The following is an 18,554-nucleotide window of genomic DNA, read 5'->3' on the forward strand; positions in this document are numbered from 1 at the left end:
AACATCAGTGTTACACAAGTTAACATCCATCCGATGCAACACCGATGCATCCGATGTTTGTTGTTGTTGGTGTTGCAAGTGTTATAATGCATCTTCCGTTAGATGTTGCCAGATAACAGCCATACTGTAAACCTATTTAGGCTTTCGTTTGATCCTGAAGAAATGTTTATCATTATTTCTAGATCGTTGTTACACGTTATATGTTAGATAATATTATATTTCAAAAAACGTTAAAAATTACAGAATGATAGGAAACGTTTTAAGGACAGTAAATTTTATTTAATATGAGCAGTGTATAACTGAACAAATAATAGTCGGAACCTCGTTTTGATATATAACGAAATAATAAAATTACTGTAGTTGTTTTGTGCATGAGACAAATTTCCTTAAATCCTAAGAACAAAAAGAGAAATTATATATATAGTTCTGTATTATAAATATAGCCTCGAAAAGTCTTTAATATAACTAACACAAATACACCTTTGAACTTTTTTTGATTTGTTATTGTTTTTATTAATATACACTGTATAAATTGTAGATTTGAAGAATCCATTTTCAGGTACTTGTAGGTACTTATTATTTGATAGACTTTTAAACGATATAAATTTATCACGTATAAAAATTAAATACAAAATTAACCCAATAAGGTAGTTAAAATATTTGTCAATTTCGTTTAATTATTTATTAACTTCATTTATTTACCTTAACTTACACGTGTATTCTTGTTAGTTATACAATTCTTTTTATATTTCTTAGTTTTAAAGGTATTTAAAGGGTAGCAAGACATAATTAGGTTGACATTTAAGAAATTTTGAAATATTTTGACATTATTGCATAAGAACAATAGCGTGTTCGTAGTTTACATTAGCTGAATGGAGTTTATAACGTGATAAATGAATGAATCGTATCTTGTAATGTACGTAGAATAGAGCTTGATAAGCTACACTGGAGTAATCTCGTGGTATTTTATGGCCCCGCCACAGCCGAGTATATACGACTGCGATCCTTATTGTCTGGGTCTGTGTACCGCGATAAGCTTGGAGCTATGAGATAACTTGGTTGTTCAGCCTTTCTTAGAAACTACAAAGATAAGGTTTTAATGTAATGAGATAATAACATTGCACTATCAGATGAATAGATATAGTATACAATTGGGGTTTCCGTATAAACTCACAGTTTATTCAATGTGAAAATAAACATTTATATTATTTATTACAAGGTAGAAATACGTCACACGTCGTAATACACTTCGCGGAAGTTGCATACACAATTTAAGTTTATCGCTCATTTCATTCTTAAAATAGCTTTAACGACGCTCAGCCAAATTGCATTCTTGATCATGCACTATTACAGAACTCATTCTTATCATCATGGAAAATATCAAGTTCTCAGATGAAATCTTTGTTTTCCACATTACATTCAGATTTATGGTCATTAAACTGCGTTTCATATTAGTTTTTAAATAATAAACGTCTACATTAAATGATGTTGTATGAGTTGAGATAGTTAGATGTGTTTTTAAACATGTTTTAATCTCTTATCGGTGTATTGAGTTTGTTTACAAATATGTTTATTCTTTTATTTTCTCGTTGCCATAATGGTTACCAACGCTCAGCCGAACCCCATGATGTAGCATGCACTATTATCGATTTCAGTGTTCCTCATATAGAAATGACGTTTCAAGCACAATTTCAATTCTATAGGTCAGTTCGTTTTTTCAAGATATTGTGCGGACAGATAGACAAACATACATACATAAAAGAATATAGGCCCACGAGTGATAGGCTTCACTAAAGCTCCGCCAACAAATATTGTGCTGTAATAATACAGCGTATACTGATATTACTTATATACAAACTATAATCTACATAAAGAGAAACAATGTTCAGTTTTCAGTCCTGTTATCTACATAACTTTGTTTTCTCAATAACAAAATGTAAGAATCAAATTAAAACTGCATACACTGTGGATAAATCTACATTGACCCAATTAATACAAAATGTTTGCGGTACGCTTTAGCCCCGCAATAAAGATAATTTTAATGAGGTAGTGAGAATTTTGATCCTCTATTGTTCTAACTCAAATGACAAACTTGCCTGATGAATGTGATCACTCTTTGCTTACATGACGTAATTAGTGTTTATTAGGAACATCCACATCGACGCAGCCAATCCCAAGTTGTAGCACTAGGTCCAAATCCGCTGTGTTGTTCTAATTGGTATGACATACTCGCCTATTAGTGTGATCACTGTATTGTATACGAATCGAAAGCCAATTTTCACTGAATAAGCCCACAACCTGCTTTCTATAAAAATAATTTGGAACTTTTTCCTAGAAAAATATCGATCGTCAACAGCGTTAGTTTTGGTACATGTCAAAATTTGCAAGGTATCGAAAGGTATAAAGATATTAAATACTGTTATTTTGTTATGTTACACTTTTTCTAGTTCTATACACTTAAACGCGACTTCAAACTATAAATAATATTTATAACACCCGTCTGAAAACTAGTCCAAGGGACTGAAAGATACTTTAGCGATGTTGAAGGTTCGATGACTTTTACTTTTAAACACGTGATAGCTAAGAAAAATATAATCTGATAAATATTATCGTTTCATATTTTTAACCCTTACGATGCCCCTCCCATTTCGTCCTTCGTCATAAATTGCGACTGACTATCGACTTCTTTCTTGAAAGGGATTTTTTTATTGATTTCAAGAAAACCCAAGTTGTGTGCTTAGGCACTGCAAAGTAGCTTTCGGCTAGTAGGCTATTATGCTCACATTACTAAGTAGTATTTACTGAAAGACAAACATATCAATCTTACAATCACCTTGCACTAAGCCCAAAACCTTTGTTACTCCCAAATATATAACAAAGTCGCCTTTCTGGTGTGATTGCTCCAGTCTTCCATAAGTTAAGTAATGTTTATTGAGAATTATCCACATCAACCCAGTTTCTCCTGTGATGTTTATATTTTAGTCACGACAACTGTAATTCTAAGAACTAATATAATGTTATAGTAGTTTTTCTGCGACGTAAGTCTGGTGGTATCGCTGTGAAGCAACGGACGTTCAAATTTGGCACCAAATCTGTGTTATTTTCACCAGATCTACTGTGATAAGGACGGAGGAGGGTTATCTATTTTTGGACTCCACGATTCGGTCAGTTCGTTTCAAGGTGTCTGGTAGAGCTTGAAGCAAAAGGCTTAGCTCTTTCTTTATTTCATGAATGCAATAAGGAAAATGTTTCCTTCTTGCTTCAAAAACAGAGAGTGTTTTATTGTTCATCAATAGATTTTTAAAGTTAATTAATTATGGTGTACATCTATATATATAAAAATGAAACTGTTCGTGTGTAACAGCATCACTCACAAACGGCTTGACGGATTCGCCTAATTTTTTTTTTTAATTTGTTCGTCTTGATCTGTAGAAGGTTATAGGATACTTTTTATCCCTTTCCCGATTCAGGATTCCGCCCCACTGGTTACAGAAATACCCGTAAGAAATGCATTGCAGCAAACATATGTTATTAAGTGAAAGAGTCTTTTCAAATTTTTAATCAGCTGTTCTTTGTAAACATATATAATGCGACAAAAAATATATTTATATATAAATTTCTTTACACTTATAGTTTTAAAGCATAGAGTAAGCTTAAGTGAAACGACAAATTTTGTTTAAACTGTTTCTGCAATCATAATATATAAAAATGAATGTTTTTGTGTTTGTCCTTTATAGACTCAGAAACTATTGGACCGATCACTATGAAAATTTGTATTTTTCTATGTAGAAGGTTTATACGCAATGCCCATTGATGTAAACTAACCACCAGGCTGTACTGCAAGATATAAAAGTTATCAAAGCGCCTGCACATTATAAACTGCAATTACAACACAGTAGTTACGTATATTAAAATATCCAAACACTATTTGAAGGCAAAGAAATATACGGGCAAAGCTTAAGAGACGCGTGCGAAGCCGCGGGAAACAGCTAGTAGTATATATAATAACGGATCTTATATACGAGAACGAGAAGCGACAGGCCTTGGCTTGATAATAAATCTTATTAAATGATACATTTTCTTAACTAGCATGACAAAAAATATGACTTTTGTAATTTTCCACACAGTCAGATAAGACATTATTACGAAAAATAGGCATTTGCATCTTATTACGCTCCTCTGTATGTTACGTACATCTATAATTTTTAGTTTCAAACTAACAGTTCCACATCAGCTTTGTTTTTAATTTCAGCTACAAATTTGCTCATTTTCTCTTGTAACAGGCTAAAACGTTCTTTGTATTTTTGTCCATAATTTAGAAAGTGACATTGTGTAATAGCTTTCAAAGACATTACATAACATCGTTTGAGGGTTACTGAATCTCATTTTTCATCCAACAGGTGTCTGTGTCTCATGAAGGTTATAAGAGTTGTATCTGTGTGTGCCCAAACTTCATCGAAGGCCGTCTCCGAACTTTAGGCGTGACATGAATAATATTCTTCCTCTTGTAAACATTATATTAATGGCTCAATTTGTTATGCTAATCGATGCTTGAGATAACCTTGATAGATTAAATACAGATAACCTATCAGAATTGATTTGTGTCTACCGACCTGAAGAAACTAGATATTTAGTACTTTTAATAGGTCTTAAGAATTACGTTTTCCTTTTTCAGTTTCTAATTACTTACTACATTTTAATCCATAAAAGCAGGGGAATTTATTTGGGGGTAAATAAATCTTTACTGAGTAATCATTCAAACGAGCGAAGTCACGAGCAACAAGTAGGCAATATAGTTGATATTGGCTGTAGACTATTGTGTCAATAGCTCTTGTTGACGCGTATTTCTGTTTAATTCCAAATTGAGAAACAGTTTCAAAATGTATATACTTGAATACCGCAACTATCTTGGTATTATAAAAAATTATTATTTCAAATTTTACAATATTCGTGTATTTTAATTAATTAGTTAATAAAAACACATATACATAGTATAGCCACATAATAAAAGTATACAAAAGCCGATATTTATAACGTTAATGAATACGTTGGCAATAATGATATTACTGTACATTCTAAATTGTATAATTAAGGCAATCAAACAGATAATGTTACAATTCATGAATTTAGAGAACAACTGCTGTTTGGCGTTATACTGCATATGCTGCCACGTGGTTTACCATCACAATCTACTATTTATATGCTGAAGTTGCATGCAAAATTTCAAATCTATGGGTATACTACAAGTTTTACTGTATCACAAATGTTAAAGTATTATATGATTATATTTAGTTTGTTTACAACATTATTTCTTTGATATTTTCACGTTGCCGTCAAGGTTTCCCATAAACCTAATGTAAAAATGTAAAGCTCAGCCAAATTCCAAGGAGTAACATACAACATCATCGAACTTGATACTTCTTGTATAAACATGAAGAATCATACAAAATAGAACGGCATAGCAGAACGGAAAATATCTATTCCGAAACTAATTAGTTTAATACATTGACATTGTAATCGGTTGATTGAGCCGCTTATGTATTTGTCGTATGAATCGTATAGTGATCCCGTAATTAATTTGATGGATCCAAGGCCTCTGGCTTATTAATGTCCTGGTTGCACGTGTGACTTAACAAGCTGAAAGCTGGCCTCCCAGACATAGCTGGATATTAGTTTCAACGCGGGAGCAACGCTAAAGGGATAAACGCTACAATATTAATGTACAAAATGGAGGCTATAGACATAAAACACCGTCTAGTGATAAAGCGATAAATTTGAATAAATTTGTCTTCTCGATGTTCACGATCACTTTGCGTGAGATTTATTCGCCTCGGAGTATAAGTTTATTTTTTTTTTCTGTCCCAACTTCTCAGTCAGTTACTTTGAATAATAACAACATGTGAACTTCGATAAGTTTAATAAACGATAGTAAGATTGTTGGAACTGTACATGGTCAGGTACAATCTTTCCACCTATCCCGCGTGTGGAATTCGAGTGTTACAATCAATTTGGGTTTGAAAATATGTTTTATTTTAAATTTATATCTCTTTACAAAATTCCTTAAATACAGAAAAAAAACAAAAACTCGCATAAATAACTCAGGGACAAAAGAGCTAAGAACATGTTATGTTTGTTGCTTTGTTTTCTGTTCTCTTGTGTAAAAATGTCATAAATCAATATAGTACTAAACAGTAAATTCGATTTGAGTAAAATATTTTAACACTATCGTAAAGTCTAATGCGAGCTTGCACACTTTTTTTCTTAAAATCCATTTCAAATTTTGTTTGTGCTTGGATCAGATGAAGTTTGATGGGTTACTTATAGGGAATATTTTCTTATTGGTGGTAACTTCCAACTTTAAATAAAATATTTTTCCTTACGACACGAGTTGCAAAGTTATAAGTAGAATAACAGCATTTATAAATATACCAATCAAGACAAAGATAGTCCAAACCCAGGCGTGTCATGAATGTAATAACTAGGGTCAGTCAACAGACCACACTATTACGAGTCATAACCTATATTATAGTATTTTACTACAAATAACAATGATAGTTGACAGGAAACAGGGTGCATGAACATAAAATAAGCAAGAACTGTACTTTTATTAGTTATACAGATATTCATACTCCCAAAGGACGAATACCGAGGGTATAAACAAAGATAGCCAGCATATATGACCTTTTAAATAATGAATAGTAAATATTACATATGTGATAGTTTGTTGTTCCTTGTAAAGCTGCTATGACGTCTGTTTTGAAAGTTAGAATTAATAACCAAAATTTACCTCAAATATTTATTGTTTTGTCTAATATTAACTTAGTAAAATGAGATATGTATGTCACGTACTCTCGTAAAATATGTTATATTTAAATTAATATGTTCAGCTTTCAATATTTATCTAAGGTTATTTCAGATGAGAACAAATTGTATAATGTATTTATTATTAGTTAAAGTTATTAGTATTTAGACTTGCATAATTGAGTATTGATTACTTGTATTTTGTATATTTGCTAACTAGCTTAAATTTAATAATTTATAGTATAATGCTACAATGTAATTGGATATCTTGTCTGTAATGTAGCATGCAAATAAATAAGCCTACTCCCGTTTCAAAATTATCGTTGGGGTCTACTATATTACGTCACAAGTGCTTTCACTAGGAAATCTGTGTGAAACTCCAACTCTGGTTTTCCTCCACACTGGTTTAAAATATTCTCAGTGTGAATATCGTGAAAATGTGGAGCTTTTAATGGAATATCATTAGTAGAATTTTCTGTAGAATGGACAGGAATTTGAGTTATTTTATTGGTGTTTGTAAAAATTGTTTCGCTTCGACTTTAGAGCCCTGAAAATTTGCTCTTTAAACTTATTCTGAAATAGATTGGCATGTTAGAATATCTTTCTGTGATCATCATTTATCGTAGGAATGTTTAGAATGCCATTTCAAAAGGTTATGCCAATGACCCCTTTGTTATTCAACACGAAAATTCGTGTAAAGCGATGGGTAACTGTTATTCAAGCAATAAAAAGTCTGCAGTTCGTATATACTTTAAAATAGGAACATCTGATCGAAATGTAATTACGTTCACCTCTACAACAGCTGGTTTACAAATGGGGCAAATTTTCAAATCATTGAGTTTACATTAATTTTTTTTATGCTTTCCCATTCAACGTTCATAATTTTCAGAAGAACTATTAACACTAGAATAATTCTAGAAGAAGCAAAATGTTTAGAATTTGTCTCTGAATTGATAACTTGAAACTGGAATTATTTTTAATAAGCAACTCCAAAAACCTCTTACTACGGTTGTTTTTTACGCAAAAAGTCATATTTTTGAGTCTAATTTGATGTAAATTGGTTTAACAATGCCGATAAAAAGACCCAACAGGACTCTAAAAGGCTTCTGTTTCCCATGCATACGTTATTCCCCTTGTGTGTTACTACGAGAATCACTGCAGTAGTTTCTTTGTTCTGTAGGAATTCGTAAAAAACCCCATTCCTTATAGCATAAAATCATCTGATTTAGTTAGAGTATTTATCTAGAAAAATTAGTAAATATTTAATGAGTGTTGTAATCATAAATAAAAGAAAGCCTACAGACAAACGAACATAATATTACATTATCATTATTGTTGAAATACATATTCAGTTGCACATTAACTCAAATACTTTGGTGTCTTCATAACAATATAATTATGAATTTATTCACACAAAAGAAAAATACGTGTGTGATGGATGTACTAGTACAGAATGAATATGCTTGTATCCGCCTGAGAGAAACTAAAAGTGTAAAACAAAACTTTTCTAAATAAGGTTACGACTTTGTTTTTACTTGGTCTATTGAATGTCAAGTTCACGCATTTGAAAAGACCCTGCGAAAACTTAGAGAGGGATGATTTTTGAAATGACAGTTGTGAGCGAGGCAACCCGTGCAAATATGTTCGTTTGGTCGCTTATGAATATTTTTATAATTGGAAAAGAATTAACTCACCGATCCAATTTATTACACAGGTGCCCACAATCGGTCTTCAAAATGGCTATCGGTTTAAAAGGCTGAAGACAAGGCATTCACATAGTATTTACCCCTATGCTAAGTATATATTTACCTACTTGGGAATAAAATAGATAAGTCAAACTAACTTTCAAATGTGTTTAGTATAAATAAAACAGGTTAAAACACTCTACTACTAGAGAAGATTGACAGGGATGTGTTATCTTATCTAAAATGGTAACAAAATTAGAGTGAGAATATTTAATAGGCCCTACATGTAACTTTGTGCAACTAATAATAATCACACTATTTCGTAATGTAAATTTGTATTTTTGCCGTATAAAATAAAAATTTACATTGGAACATTCTGTAGTTATTAGTTGCATTGAATGTAAAAATGTTTCATTTTCTCCAAGAATCTTTATTTTACATGTCGTTGAAGAACCTAAAGAATGGCCATTCTCCTGGTAAATCAAATTTCCTGCATACAATCAAATGTGTTTAATATAACGTGGCTAATTCCCAGTCTACTTTTGTCCTGAGCTATGTTAGAGTAAGATAGGTCTCAATAGTAAATCTGACAGACGCATTTCTACTGACTACGTTCAATTTAGAAAATAATGAGAAATGCCTAATAAAACCGATAGTAGAACAATAACTTTATACGGATTAAGGTATTATTTCTTTATTTTTTACTGTTTTCATCGGGTGTATAGTATATAAACCATCACGATGAATCACTACCACATTTTACAATAAAATTGTATTAAATCGACCAATTTTTCAAGAGCGCAATAAAAGTAGAATTCTTTGGTCAATAGTTCCTTTTTCGAGGCTAATCTCCACGAGGATAAGACAGTTTTATCCTCATGCCCAAAGGGTTTAGCAACAGTAGGCTAAATTGTTTTATTGGAATCCAGATTATTTAAATAAAGTGAAATAGTTTTATGGGAATCTTCAAAGTACTTTTACTGAACTACAAATATTAAATGTCCTAAATAAGCTTGCCCTAATCAATCTCAAACCATTTTAATAGTAAGGCTGTTATGAAATCATTTCTTACAATTTTCTTGTATTGTTTTTATGCCCAAGGTGGACTATTCGAAAGCAATGACAACTTCATGCAACAAGCATTTGTCTACGGCACAGAATGGATCAACGCAAGAAAAGTCTTATCACAATTCGACCTAGTTCCACAACTGCAAGAAGTCGACCCTTACGACAACTTTCGGGTCTCTCTGAAAGGTAATTTCAATTGGGTTTTTCATCACTAAAAACCCACCAAGTGTTTCAAAAGTCATATCTACGCATATTTCTACACGCCATTTCTAAAATGATCATTAGATTCTCTGAATTTATCAATTTTTAGCTATATTATTTCTTAATTGTCTGCTCAAAATTTCAATCGTTTCAAAAGATTGAATTATAATGTTATCTGCCTTCAACTCAAAAAGACGTGACGATGCTATGAGTACAATTTGATATTTATCTGCAACTCACTTCAATGATTATATGTTTAGTCTGCAACATGATGAGGGCTGGAGTAGCGGGAATATTCGGTCCTCACTCCGTGGACACGAGCGACCACGTGCAGTCCATCTGTGACGCCAAGGAGATACCTCATATCGAGATGAGATGGGACTCCAGGCAGAGGCGAGGTGCTTGTCTCATCAATCTCTACCCACATCCCTCTACTATGAGTAAGGTGAGTGCTTCGGTATTTGTTCCTTCTCGGTCCATACATTCAGAGCGAGATTTCTCTTGTTACGAACATAATATGTGGAGCTTCACGAGAAAAGAAAATCTGAAAATTAAAAGTATTGAAAATTATTTTAATGATTATTAGAAACCAAATTAGTATAATTAATCTATTTTCCTCTCAGATGATTTAAAATCATAGTTCTTATTATTCGTGGAACAAACTATATGAGGTGATCAAAAGTAGCTTAAAGAAGAAACTTTATTTGTATATGAAGGGTAATAGAATTCCTAGAAGTCTGTTATTTTACCATAGCTCCTAATGGATTCTAGGATATCAGTAATGTTCAAACGTCAAACGTATTGAGATAATATGAAACAACAAAGACAAAAATTCACTATTGTCTACTACTACGTGCACGAAACGGATTTTGAGATTCTGCGTTCATATAATCAACTCTAAAGTTGTATTTATTAGTATTTCATGTACTATAGTTAGATAGTTTTTGTACCTTATATTAATGTAATTCTTGTAGCAATATAAATATTGCCAGTCTTCGGCCATTTCATAAATCTTTATTTAAAATAAAACTACCCTCCTTTCGTCGTTGTATACTTTCGTCTTTTTAGTTCTTCCATTTTGCATATTAAATAATACAAAACTCTCAGAATGGAATTAAGGTAAGATTAAATTTGCACTTTTTAAAAGCACTTTATGTTTTTAGTTAAAATTATCAACGGGGGCTCCTATAAGAAAGGAATTCAGCGTTAGCCACGTTAGTTTTGTTTATCTCTTTGGCGCATGCTAATATATTTTTGGAAATTGTTGCTAAAAGGGTTATTTTCTTCATCAAATGCATCTTAACTGATTTACACCAATCGCTTTTTATGGAACATATTCCAAAACCATTTTCAAATTTGCATTAACCACCCAGTAATCGAACCAATGACACTCGGTTAAAGAGCAAAGCTTTTCTCCTGCATAATAGCGAAGGGCAAAATACTCCTCATAAGGAGAATTGTTGTGAAAGGTTACTCAACCAGAACTATAATTTGTAGTGTAAGAACTTATAAATGTATAACTTGGGAACAAAAAATATTTTATTTTTCAACCCGTTCGCAATATTAAAACTCAACAGGAAATTCCCCTATCGATTTCACTCAAAACAAGTTTGTGCTGTTATAAAGTACAAATTGGTCTCGTCTCGCAGACTATCAACGAGACTAGTTTAATGTCAGCATCAATCACGATATTGATTCCACAAACTTCAGAATTATCTCGGAGTAGATAGATTATTAACTGCAGATTTATGTAGTTCTTGTAGCTCATCTCAAGCTTTTTTAATATCACTGCCATCTTGGTTTCTGATCCAATACAATTACAGTGGTAGAGTTTATTATAAATATTGGAAGAAAGAAAACACGTTACATAATAATAAAATACAATGAGTTGTTTTAACGTAATTTTGAATGTTATTAAAACATTACAAAACTAGTAATGTCAGTTAAAACCATTTTCAAATTTTAGTTCCTAGGTTTACACAGCTGGTGTTATGAGTAACAGCTACGATTTTCGTTTTACACCGTGTCTTAACATTGCCAAATTATTAAAATATTCGGATTTGCTGTGGAGAACCATCTTGCAACAATTTTTTACTAATTCAAATATAATAAGTGAAATCTTTTAAATAATCAATAAAGATATAACTTCAACAAAGAAGATAAAGTAGAACAGTAAAAAAAACTGGCAAGCTGTGATGAAGAAGCTATATTCATTACTTTTGGTCCTTTAATTAACTTCCACAGGCGGATATGTATTATTGGAAGTTCCAGTTCAACATCCCTTGACTGAAAGCTCTTCATAGTAAGGACGAAATATTTCATGTATGTAATTGTGTTTGATATGTTCCAATGCGGTATAAATCAAAACGCTTAATTAATAATTATACTGAAAGTAAAACCTAACCCTTCCAGCAATAATTTTAGAAACTAATTTGCATACTAGTTTAAAATCATATGTTGTACATAAAATTACTGGTCAAAACAGTCTGAACTGTGATAATAAAACATTCGCCATTAATTCTGAACCACCTTTATTTCCGTCAAAAAATTAAAGTATCATTTTTGTAATATCTATGATAAACACCTCCAGATAATGCCACAAGAAATTTTAAATATCAAGTTTTTAAAATATTTTTCCTATACAGCATTCCCGAGGTACAATCACTCCTGGAGAGCATTCAAACTCCCGGATTCATCCCTAAGCCAATGATAATGACACAGGAAGAAAATAATAAAGAAATCGATGAATTGAAGTCTTTTCAAGTGTGAGTTTTGGGTGTTTTGTGCTGTTTTATTAATTTCTAAGTTGAGCTACAGTACATTCCAACTTCTATTTTAAAGCTCAAGACGAAACATGTTTCAGGTGTTTGTTGACCTCGTGAAAGTGTATGAGTGGGAAAGCTTCACGCTGGTCTATGAAGACAACGATGGTTTGATCAGACTCAACGGGCTGCTGACTTACTATGACCATAAAGGCTTCCCCGTGACAGTGCGTCAGCTGGACGACGGCGGCAACTTTCGGTTAGTAAGTACTATTCATAAAATTACACGGACAGGTAGCAAAGCCTTAGTTCAATGTATTTGAAAACTAAATATTAAAACTTAGCCACTTTTACGTTTATTATCTAATTTCTTCAAGTTATTAAACGAAAGACCCTGCAGAACTGAAGATCAAGTTATTCATCGTAACGTAAATTATTGCCCTTTGACGTTTTGACTCCTAAATCTTCTTCCTTGGACCAAGGGGGACATATATACCAAGTTTCATGTCTGAAAGATCTTCCTAATAAAATACATGGCACAAACCGACGTACAGTGAGTTGGACATTTGCTCTTTGACATTTACCCTCAAAACCAACATAGAGTTCTTTCTTAGATCAAGAGGAACCTGTCTACCATTTCACGTGTGCAGAGTCTTCCTAGTAAAAGTTATCGCACTTTAAAAGTACGTCATAAAAGTCGGACGTTTACCCTTTGACCTTATGACCCCAAAATCAATAAATTTATTCCTTAGATTGATAGAATCCTATGTACAAGGCTTCAAGGCTTTAGGACCTTTCTATGAATTGTTATTTCACAGACAGGCGTACTGATAACGACATGTTAGTAGAACGGGCGCCACTTTGGCCGTAACATGGGCTCTTATGGAGTTATTCTGGACCAATGAGAAAGCAGCAATGGCGGCTAGGCCACGCCCCCTGCCCCCCTCCCCTCCCCCTCCCACACCCCCCGCCCCCTCCTAGACCCCCTGCGACGACCCCCCAGCCAATGGGAGAGCAGCAAGCCCCCCACCTTACGAGAGCGATGGCGGACGAGCGATGGCGGACGGTGTCATGGCGGATGAACAAAAATTTGTGTCTCCGGCGGCCGGTATCCGAACCCGGACCCCTACGAATGCGAGACTGTCGCGCTGACCACTGGACCACGGAGACGAGTTGTGCGTGGCGGCGCGATATGGCTGTACGTGCGGCGCGGGGCGCCCGGCGATCAACGGGTTTTTTCCATATCAGCTGTAGTTTCTTAGCTTTGCGACTGCGGTGCTGCTATCTGGTAGAGACGGCTTACAACATGCTGGTAGCGGCAAGTGAGGACGCAAAAGGTATGCCTACTGTAACACTATTTTTCTGAGCGTACGTGTGCGACTGCGGTGCTGCTATCTGGTAGAGACGGCTTACAACATTCTGGTAGCGACAAGTGAGGACGCAAAAAGTATACCAAGCCGCCCAGGATTTGAACCCTGGTCCCGCGGAACGTAAGACGAGCGCTTAGACCACTCGGTTGGCATACCTTTAAGAGCGATGACTGCTCTCTCTCGTGTAGGCGAGCATAATCTCATTACAGCACATGGTGACAGAGCGGATACAGCTGTGCATTCCAATGACTACAACTGCACATGTGTGTACCAGACCATCTCTACGCCTTACTCTGTCAATTACTGACCCAAAACGCAAGCGTGAAGGTGAATATGGTACTTTACCGTACGGTTATTGTAAAAAAAAAATCTAAAACCAGCTAGAGTCGGAATCTTCAGCTATTGGTATTTGGTGAACTAGAGACGGAAACATTATCACAGTGAAATGTAGTGATCTGTTAATGATAACCGGAGACAACAATAAAAATAACTCACCCTTTTTGGAAGTCTAGTAGCCTAGTACTCTCTCCAGCCGTTCCAGCCACCACCACGCAAATCGTCTTCTTCTTCTTCTTGTGTTGAATATCCACTCTCGGATTCTGATTCTGAGTCCCAAAAAAACTCCCAACCGCTACTAACACTACCCCAGGAGACTGTTGAAGAGGTGAATGAGGAAGATCTCGAAAGGGGACACGGTGGTGGTGATGGAGTCGACAACAGGTCAATAACACGTAAATACAAAGAATAAGCAGCAATAATTACTGATATCATCTTAACCGAGTCGGCGCGAACACAGTACTGAGTGAGAAGACCCACAATTATGAACACCAGCAACTGCATGTGGTCACCACATGTGACGGTACATCTCCTGCATAGATGCACTATCTAAAAATAGCAGGGAGCCGGGGCGTTGCAGAAATAACACACGTGTTTACGTCCGTACTACGTTTATTAAAAGCGTTCTGATTACATACATTTCCAAATCTTAACATCTACCAAAAGTCCGTTAACACCCGTACATCTAACTTTATACCTTTTAGACGACGTCATTTCTTGTAGATCATTGTCATCTAAAGTCTTTTCAAATCTCACCGGTAGAAATGTGACGGCTGTTTTGGTGCTGTCCACTTCTACGAGTAACATCACTGCCTTCCGGTCAAATTTAGTGTCCACCTTCTTTGCCTCCAGGATCCTGTAGCCAGCTTTCCGTGTCAACTCTTTTATCGCCATCTTTGGTGTGGGCTCACCATGCTTCTCCAGGGACGAAAGCTTTGTAGAAAGTTCCATTTTTCAATCTGTAAAGGAAAACCGACAATCTGTATAGCGAATAATCTTAACAACGAGTTCATTGTAAATCTATTAACTTGGTTAGCGGATTGAGAATAACTATGCGTGAGCAACACACCGCAAATAGAGAGCGCAGTCGAATATCTTAAAGAAAACGGTTAAATGTGTAGTGTAGTCACTTACCTGTAACGAGAGCGTTGACACGTAGACGAAGAGTGACTGTGCCGATCAGCTTGCCACAGGTAGTATATATACCTTGGAGGTAGTCGCAGCTGTGGTCGTGGCAAACTGCCAAGCTGAATATAGACAGGAATGCAGCGTAGTTGACCCACGTTTCCATCACCACGGTAGGCTTTGAGCCAGGCCGTAGGGGTCTCGGCGCGTTTTTTATTATAGTGAGTTTCCCCAGGAGGCCTAATCTCACTTAACAAAGAACACTGAACACGTTCAAGTTCTCAACTCAATGCCGAACCTCTCCGTGTCACCTCTCTTTGCGAGTGGGCCCCAACCATCGCCCACTCTGTCGTGATGGCCACTCCATAACAAATTTGCCACCTCCGAAAAAATAAACTTTTTTTTTTTTTTTTTGTGTCCTTGCGAGACCGTTTAGCGAGTCCGTTAAAGTTCTCAACTAAATGCCGAACCTTTCCGTCTCACTGTCAAGTACTCGCAAAAACTTTTATATTTTGCAAGTGTTTTTTCTGCCCCACGTGAGCTTTGAAGTTTTCAACTTAATGCCAAACTCCTTAGCTCTCGCAAAGACATTTTTTCCAGGAGTAGTTCTCAACTCAATGCCGAACTCCTCCTCCTCCTTCCGAGAAGGACATTTTTGTACTAATCTACATTATACTACTAGGTGGACGCGACAAGTCACTTTACTTGGTGAAGCCTTTCAATATGACTTGCCTCATCCAGGTGAAGCTGAAGCATCTCTCAGTCGGTTTCATACAAGCCACTTTACTTGGAGAAGCCTTTCAATGTGACTCGTTGTAACTTACAGAGGATGAGCGAGATCCGATTCTCAGCAAGATTCCTACAAGTCACTTTACTCAGAGAGGCCTTTCAATGTGACTCGTGAAACACAAGCAGAGAATCGAATGTTGACCACTTTACTCGGTGAAGCCTTTCAATGTGGTCTATCGTAAAACTGGAGTTTTTCTACGGAACACATTACGCTTCATCACTATAATAATTACAATGGTCCTGAAGAAACTTTCCACTAAGGTTTTGGTACAATAGTATGTAATCCCAGTCCAGCTGTTCAGCAAAATCGTGTATAAACTGCTCCGATAGAACCTGGTGACGACTTATTACTATCCAACAGTAAGTGTCAAAGTTCGGCATCATTTCACGTAAAATGAATTCAGGAAGGCGAGCATTTTCCAAAATCGTGGTCCAAATTACTTTATGCTGAAATATTCTCAACATGTCAAACGAAAAAGTATAATTTGCCGATAAAAGCTTCCAATTCAGAAAGCGACTAAATTTCAAAATGAACGCATCAGTGAGCACACCGACAGGCACTTTGGGCTCTCGAGAAATGAGGTCCCATACAGCAGCGGTAGCAGCAGCAGCTGTACTCGCCATGCTGACACGATGTAATCTCAACAGTGACCGTGAACAGAATGACTACTAAGCGGACTGGTGAGTCTGTTTATTCAGGATTTCAAAACGACATCTAGCAGCGTGCATTGCACACCGTACATCTTCATCACGGCCGCTGTGTTGCGGTAGGGAGCAGGAAAACCGATGCGTTCCTTTACAACTGCATAATGTACTACTGTCATAACATGCCAGGTTGTCCAGCTCACAAACGTTAGAGTGAAACCGTCTTAAAAAATTCGCTTTCTCATGACCACGTGTATAAATTATGGTAAACGGCTTGCACAGGTTGCGAATGACACTTCCACTGTAAGGGAAATCGCCTTCTTCCCACAAGATCTTGTGATAGTTCTTCTCTAACCACAGAGCTGTTGTACGCATTTTCTTGTTTAATCTCTCCCTAGGAAACGGAGGTTTGAAAACAATTTGACATTGAAATGAATTAGCCACAATGGCAAACTCTTTGATTATAAACGGTTTTTTGTTACCTTGAAAAGCTTGAAATTCAACTACTGCCACATTCATCGCCGCTGGAATGTGGCCAACGTTTGTAGCACTGGACGTCATCAAAAAGTCTGTCGCAAAGGTGACGTGGTAAAGCCTCAGGCGGATCAACGTAACCCTCGTCCGGACTTCCGTTGTTAGGCAATGCTAACACATCACCGACGTAAGATCTCAATAGATCCTCCGTTAAAAACAACTCGTTGATTTGACGTGTTACGCAGGGCAGACAGTTGGTGAACTGAGTCCACTCGTCTACGGACAGAGTTAATGTATTCTTTCCGTCGTACAGTACAACGTACTGCTGACCAAATACTCTACGTACCACCATATTCTCTCCACTTTCGCTTTTAGAACTACTGAATCTATGCACGCCTGTCGATTCCAAGAGTCCGGTGATTTGGTTCGCGCACCCTAATAGAATGTTGAACATTTCAGGTTTCCAAAACGCAAACGTTCCCCTTTTACCTTTCATCAAGATACCGACACCATTGTCGTGATCAACAAACAATCCTACAATCAAGTATTTGGAACAATCAGGATTCAAAAAGTAAAGAGACTTTAGAAACACACCGGTAACTAGATTCGGGAGATTTCGTTTTGAGCTTTTACGGACTGATTTAACCTTGTCTATTTCCATTGGTTGACTCACCAGCTGGTCCTCCTCCTCCTCCTTGAACACAGCATCAGCGACTGTAGCCAGTATGTCTTCACTCTTTCGCTCCATGATCACGAATGACTCTGTACACCTTGAGCAAACCATTAAGTACCTGACGTATTAGTCACTGGCTTATACAATTACATACCTCCTCCTCCTCCTCCTCCTCCCCTTCTTCCATAGAGGATATCGTATAGTCACTATCATCTTCTATGACATCGTCGTCGTCGTTTTGCACAGTGTTATCGTAAATTTCATTTAACAGTCTGAATATTTCATCTTTCCGCCTGTCAATCATTACACATACACAAGTGTCTGGTACATCTTGACAATCCGGTGCGGTATACGCACATTCGCAATAATGCATGTAGCCATCACTCGTCCGTTTCATTGTTGTTAACTGGTGATTGCGGATTAATCTACGGATTTCACCGACCAAATCAAGGACAATATTTATCTTCCGTGAACCTTCCATCGTGGCGTCCAATTTGAAACTGAAAGATTCTGTCATTTGCATCGTGTTTTATTCACGTTACATCATCTTCTTTACCGTGCCCTTGAGCATTGTGTAAACGAAATACGAGTCATGAAGCAGTAGACAGTAGGCTGTGGTGTTGGC

The 18,554-nt window shown here is 35.9% G+C and overlaps 1 protein-coding gene across 1 annotated transcript in view; it reads left to right on the forward strand.

The window, feature by feature from the left end:
- The window catches only part of LOC124362913 (glutamate receptor ionotropic, kainate 2-like), a 96,764-nt gene that overhangs the window by 16,577 nt on the left and 61,633 nt on the right, over positions 1-18,554 (forward strand). The window contains exons 2-4 of the mRNA XM_046817803.1: positions 9,588-9,740; positions 10,016-10,200; positions 12,619-12,776. Of these exons, the coding sequence (XP_046673759.1) occupies positions 9,588-9,740; positions 10,016-10,200; positions 12,619-12,776 (496 nt within the window). The remainder of the gene's footprint in view (positions 1-9,587; positions 9,741-10,015; positions 10,201-12,618; positions 12,777-18,554) is intronic.

Source organism: Homalodisca vitripennis, chromosome 5 (genome assembly GCF_021130785.1).
Source record: "Homalodisca vitripennis isolate AUS2020 chromosome 5, UT_GWSS_2.1, whole genome shotgun sequence".
Taxonomy (NCBI): domain Eukaryota; kingdom Metazoa; phylum Arthropoda; class Insecta; order Hemiptera; family Cicadellidae; genus Homalodisca; species Homalodisca vitripennis.